Source organism: Lissotriton vulgaris, chromosome 1_2, assembly GCF_964263255.1.
Source record: "Lissotriton vulgaris chromosome 1_2, aLisVul1.2, whole genome shotgun sequence".
NCBI lineage: Eukaryota > Metazoa > Chordata > Amphibia > Caudata > Salamandridae > Lissotriton > Lissotriton vulgaris.
Genome location: NC_141686.1, coordinates 301561231 through 301567436, shown reverse-complemented (window position 1 = coordinate 301567436; position 6206 = coordinate 301561231). Strand labels below are relative to the sequence as shown.

General features: G+C 48.3%; 1 protein-coding gene across 1 annotated transcript; it reads left to right on the top strand.

Moving 5' to 3' along the window:
* Positions 1-375: 375 nt before the first annotated feature.
* LOC147736557 (uncharacterized) lies at positions 376-3022 on the top strand. The gene has a single exon (XM_086953770.1). It carries the CDS (start codon positions 494-496, stop codon positions 2984-2986), a length of 2493 nt encoding a protein of 830 aa, XP_086809896.1. The 5' UTR covers positions 376-493; the 3' UTR covers positions 2987-3022.
* Positions 3023-6206: the final 3184 nt, after the last annotated feature.

Here is a 6206-nt window from a genome sequence, read left to right as displayed (position 1 = left end):
CCCAAAACTGATAGCGAGTCATCCTCTGAGATTGTTAAGGCTGAGCTTTATGACTTCCTGTGCACACTAACCCGCGCTGCGCAGTTCCTCTCTGTCCAGGTATCCAAAAGGAAGGAGAAGGGCCCCATCGATCCTGAGCTCCCACCAATCCGTCCTGGAACTCTCGTCTTCATCCGGAGGCACGTCAGGCGTTGGAAAGATCCTAAGTTCGACGGACCCTTTGAAGTGATTGACTCTTCTCCAACTGCCATCCGGATAAGCGAAAGGAAAGCATGGATCCACAGGAGAGACGTCCGCTTCGATCCTGCACCTGCGCAGCAACAGCCAATGGACTAAAAGAGGGAAACAAGAGGGAAACAACATGGCCATGATCCCCCTGAATGAGGACGACGACTTCCCATCCACCGTTCCATCCATCATTGAAGAAGAAGAAGAAGAAGACGTCCACGAATATAGCGCCTATGAAGCAAAGTTATGTATACTCACTGTTCTTATGTTTTGTATTATTGTTGGAGTGGCACTAGCAACATTCAACTGGTATATCTTTTTTCTTGCTGTAAAAAGTTATAGTGATAGAAGCAGCCAAGGTGCCTCACTGCCTATTGTTCCATCCACTGTACCAGCGGTCACACTCAAACAGCAGAAAGCACCACACAGCACACTAGGTCCTGAGCTCCCGGAGAATAGCATTGCTAGCAGCACGTCCATTAGTATGCACCCTGAACTCTCACCCGGTAGCCCAGAGGAAAGGACTAGTCCCTGGAATACAGCTACCAACGCCACAGAACGAGCATCCCGTCGACACCCTCCCCGCCACCATAGACCACGTAGATTTGCCTTCGCCATACCCCCATACATGACAAAGTCGAAACCCCGTATCCCCTCCCCGTTTGTCCCCGGCACCCATATAGACACAAGACACAAGCCCAAAGGAATGTCGCTAAAAACATTCCAACATCTCGTGCAAATACAAGAAGGCCTAGGGCCCATGCTCAGCCTACCCCAAATAGTAAGGGACCATTCAGTCCACTCCTCTATGGTAGACAACTCCTGGTACAGGGACATGACAGCAGTTGGGAAAATAGTAACAAATGAGTCTTGCTACGTATGTTCCTACATTCCCCATGCAGTAGGGGCTGACAGACTGATTTTTCCCAAGGAAGTTCCACCGCACATAGCCATATGCCTTCTTCACTTGTACCTCTGCCGGATAAAAGGGCAGATTCGGGTCCTTTCAGCCCGAAAGGAAGTACTCTTTGTAAACACCACTACATGGGATTACATTTACACTGTGCACAAGGTTGTCACCGACCTAGCTGAACTCGGGGAGGAATTCAAAGAAATGCGAAGGACAGGGGTACCGGACATGGATTGGCAGGAACAGGGCATTAGGAAACGTGGGTACATAACAAACAACACACCCCGGACAGGATGTGATCTATCATATAAACACCCACACCCACCGGGCCAACACCACTGCCCATGCAAGGATAGGACAATGCTACGCCTCCTAGCGCAGGTCTACCTTAACAACAAGTGGCAGAGCCCCGGAGGGTTTTGGTGTAAGGCGGCAGCCTTGGGACCCCCTTGGGCGGACTGGAACGAAGGGGAAAAGTGTGGTCAAATATGGGCTGAGGAAAGCGGGAGGTACACGTGGAGTGGGGAAGGAATGCCAGAACATAAAAAAGGATTCAAACTGAAAAACCCTTCTCTTTGTTTCATAGGAAATGGCTCGGTGGCTGTTGGGCACAACACAGATTGTAATTCCACGATTTTCAGCTTCGACATGCAGTTCGGCACCACTACTCTAATGGATTATTACTGGTCTTGCGGAGAGCACCTCTATCCCCAACTACCTCCTCAGTGGCTCGGACTGTGTACTTTGGTAACTTTGCATGAAATTCATCTGGTCGTACCAGCATCAAATGCTTCCCACATCCTGTCACATCCAATGACAGGTGACCTGACATTCCTCCATCGACACCGGCGAGCAGCAGAGTACTTTGCAGGAGAAGCCCGTGGTAAGGTCCCAGAAGAGTTCCGCCTCTTTAGCGAGGCCCAGCTTTTCTTCGGAGGGGCATTCCCAATGTTTCAAACTCAAGCTACTGCCCGTTGGCTGGAAGTAACCCGCTATGAGGTCATGAAAGCAATAAATAGCACCAGAGATGGCCTAAATGCAATAAGGGAAGAACTGCGCCCATTACGACTAATGGTTCTGGAACATCGTTACTTCCTTGACATGCTAACGGCCAAAGATGGAGGTCTGTGTCATCAAATAGGAAAATCCTGCTGCACTTTCATACCTGGAAACGACGAGGACAACGGATCCATATCAAGGGCCATTGAGGAGTTGACTAACTTGGGAAAAGAAATGATCGAGGAAGGAGGTGCCCCTGCAGACATTATCCCAACGGACTGGTTCGACTTTGATTGGATGCCCTCCTGGCTAACTGCTATTCTAAAGCTGATGATACCTATAGTCGGGATTATGGTCTTTCTGTGTTGTGCCTTTCAGCTGGGGAGTCACTGTATCAAGAGATTGAGTACAAAAGCGGTAGGGATGAATTATGCTAGGACAGGGATTTACCAGACACCAAAATATGAAGACATAGACCGGGCTCCTGGGGACGGGAATGGAGAACAGGTACAAATGATCGAGCTAGGACAATGTAGTTCACATCCAGCACCACCTGACACACACTCTGGAGTACCATCAGCCCCACCTCTTCCCCCAGGTAGAGACACACTGAGCAACGACACTACAGCTACTCAGTATGAGCGCCTGCTCAACAAATCAGGTCAACAGTATATCCAACTACTAAGGTCAGACGAAAATGTTGCACGTCCAACTAGTTTTAAGTGCTATGTCAATGACATGCCATGGATTCCACCATTAGCAGAAAATTCAACAAAATACTCACTTAAGAGTGTGTTCATAAATGAACAAGAGGGGGCAGATGATGGAGGGTCCCGTTCTACCATCTAACATCACCAGAAAGGAGAGTTCTGACAGCCTTGGTAACATGAAGGTCTGATGTGGACCTTGCGTGATAAAAATCTGAAAACATGCCAAGATAACTAGCTTTCCTCAGTAGTAAATAAAGGCCCCAGGGCCCACTATGCATGCAGGCTTACAAACACACGTTTTTGTGCACCAAAATAAACAAGATGAAAATAGGCCTTCAAAAGAGTGTTTAGCTTCACTGTCAGCTCACCAGACCAACACCCACACACACACACACACTTACCCTGGTACACGTGGTATAGCTTCCTGAAAACATTGCTAAAAGTATTATTTTTTTGAAACATAGCTTGCTCAAGTTCAAACAGCAACCTTCGGCAATACTCTGCTCCTATCATTAGGTCCAGCACGTGCAGATATGAAGAAATGTACGTAAACTGTCTCTGTTTTAGAAATGTACGTGACCAACTGTCACAGTTTAGAAATGTACACGACAACCTGTCCTTTTTAGGAAAGAAAACAAGATGTTCACTGTTCAGAGGCGTCCAAAACAAAATGTTCAGTACAGGTGTCCTTCCGGTGTCCTGGAACACTTGCGGTCAAACCGCCTGCACAGAACAAGGCGTAGGCCAGTGTCACCGGAGAACCTTAGTTCCTCAATTTGAGGTATAACAAGACCCAACCGTCAAATCTGAGGTCAGACCTTTCCTGCGGGTGCCCAGCTGCATGAGCGTGGAAGGATCTCTCGGCTAGCCGAAGACTATCTGACTTGGGACGTCGGCGCCTCACTCAGGTTGTGGATCTCCCAGGGCAGATAGCCCATCTCTCTCTCTCTCTCTAGATCTCTGACCCTTCAGCTATCTCTCTTCATAGATATATTCCTGTATGACAGGCTCTTTTTAACATAGGTAACTGGCCTCACTCTCAGCTGTTTCCAGACACTGAATTAGTAGCAAGATGTTATATCCTACCTAATTCTTCTTGCGCCTTCTTTGGCCTGCCCACATAATTCAGGGCTCTGATAGAAATGTGCAATCTATGACAATGGACCTGTCTCAGATGATTGGCCCATAGACAGCTGGGTTCTATATTCTTGTATTCAGTAGTGTAGAATCTTTGATCATCTGTGTTTATGTTTTTTAAATACATTTCATTCCAGTATTACTTTGAGATATTTTGAGCATTAGTCATCCAGCATATTTACCAGACAGAGCGAAGTCTGGGTCATATTTAGAAAACTACATTGTTGCTTGAATTGATATGCATTAGCCCTTTGTTTGTTAATTGAAAAATAAAGTGCCACTTCAACTGGAACGTCTGGTATCTTACATGTGTATTCCTTCTCTTACTCAGTGAAGTGCTGTGTTGGTGATGTGCGAATTTTAGCCACACCTAAAAGTGGTGACCACTGACCGAAGGGGTCAAGACTTTCCCCTTCACACGTGACGCCCAACGTCTTCATCGTACCTGCCTGATCCATTCTGAGGAGGAATTCGGTGGTCTTCCACGAACCGCATTGGGTGTCCCCACCGCAGCCTCTTGCCTACCATTGGTGAGTCAAGGAACGTTTTATTTTTTCCCCTTGAGTCCCGGTGTTGGTTACTTGGCTGCGTGCGGGCCCTGTGCCTCGTTCTGGGCTAGACTCCTGACCCCCCCCCCCCCACAGAATTGCACATGGTCACGATCCAAGAACCCTCTGTGCCCCTCAGTGGTCACATTTTTCAACTTGTCATTACGATTTTCATGTCAATGGTTCTGCGCCTCATTTTTCTCTCACGTATCTGTTCTTAACAATTGCTGTTGTGGTTTGTGGTTTGTCGGTGTCAGACAATTCTCTCTCCGTCGGTTCCAGGCCGAGGAGAGCGCCTCTGTGGTTACTTCTTTGCTGTCAACTACCCCCAGGTTTATGATCCCTCTCGACAGTTTCAGTCTGTGAGCTGGGTGTGGTCCGGACATTACAGGTCCTGACTCGGGTTTGAGACCCACCCTGCCCCTTTTCTGTGGGCAGGTTTCTGATCCCTCTTCCAAGTCGAGTCTTGGGAGCTGGGTGTCCCCTGGAATTATCCAGGGTCGGAGGTTCTAGGTGCTCCACTGGGGTTCGTTTGACTCTGACTTTCACACTCTGGCATCCTTGCCACCTGCCTTTACCATTGGCTACTTCCCTTCACTACTTTGCTAAAATACTACACTGTCTTCTTTCTTTTTTTTTTTCTCATCGTCATGCCATAAATAATTTCTCTTTTCTCCCATTTCAATTCACTACATACCGTGCCCTTTCTACTTCTGCTTTTTTCACCCCTCCTCAATGCGGCCTCTGCCTTCGCTTTACTTTCCTCCGGACCTATTTTTACACGGTCTGGCTGTATTATTGTACATTTCCCTGTTGCTCCTACGGCCACCCAGCCAACGCCCACGGAGCCAGCGCCCCAGCCAACGCCCACGGACTTCCTGCCTTTCACACCAGCAGAAAGAGGAACTGCTCTGTGCTATCTGTGGTTCATTCCGCTCATCGCGGACTCACTTCCTCCGCTGGCGCAGCAGCGCCACTCTGCCTCACAGCTCCCCCGAGCCCCCACCCGTCTATAACATTTAAACTCTACACACGTGCTACACACGTTCTCTCGCTCATCTTTTCTCCTCTTCCGTGCTCTTCCTTCATTCTTTTTCTCACCACCACTGCTACACTCCTCTCTCTCCCTATCCATACCTACCTCTTTCATCCACTCCACTCTGTTTTTCCCTCCCTCCTCTTCACATTTATCACACCCTTGCCCCACACTGCTACACTCCTCTCTCTCCCTATCCATACCTACCTCTTTCATTCACTCCACTCTGTTTTTCCCTCCCTCCTCTTCACATTTATCACACCCTTGCCCCACACTGCTACACTCCTCTCTCTCCCTATCCATACCTACCTCTTTCATTCACTCCTCTCTCTCCCTCTCCATACCTACCTCTTTCATTCACTCCACTCTGTTTTTCCCTCCCTCCTCTTCACAATTATCACACCCTTGCCCCACACTGCTACACTCCTCTCTCTCCCTATCCATACCTACCTCTTTCATTCACTCCACTCTGTTTTTCCCTCCCTCCTCTTCACATTTATCACACCCTTGCCCCACACTGCTACACTCCTCTCTCTCCCTATCCATACCTACCTCTTTCATTCACTCCTCTCTCTCCCTCTCCATACCTACCTCTTTCATTCACTCCACTCTGTTTTTCCCTCCCTCCTCTTCACAAT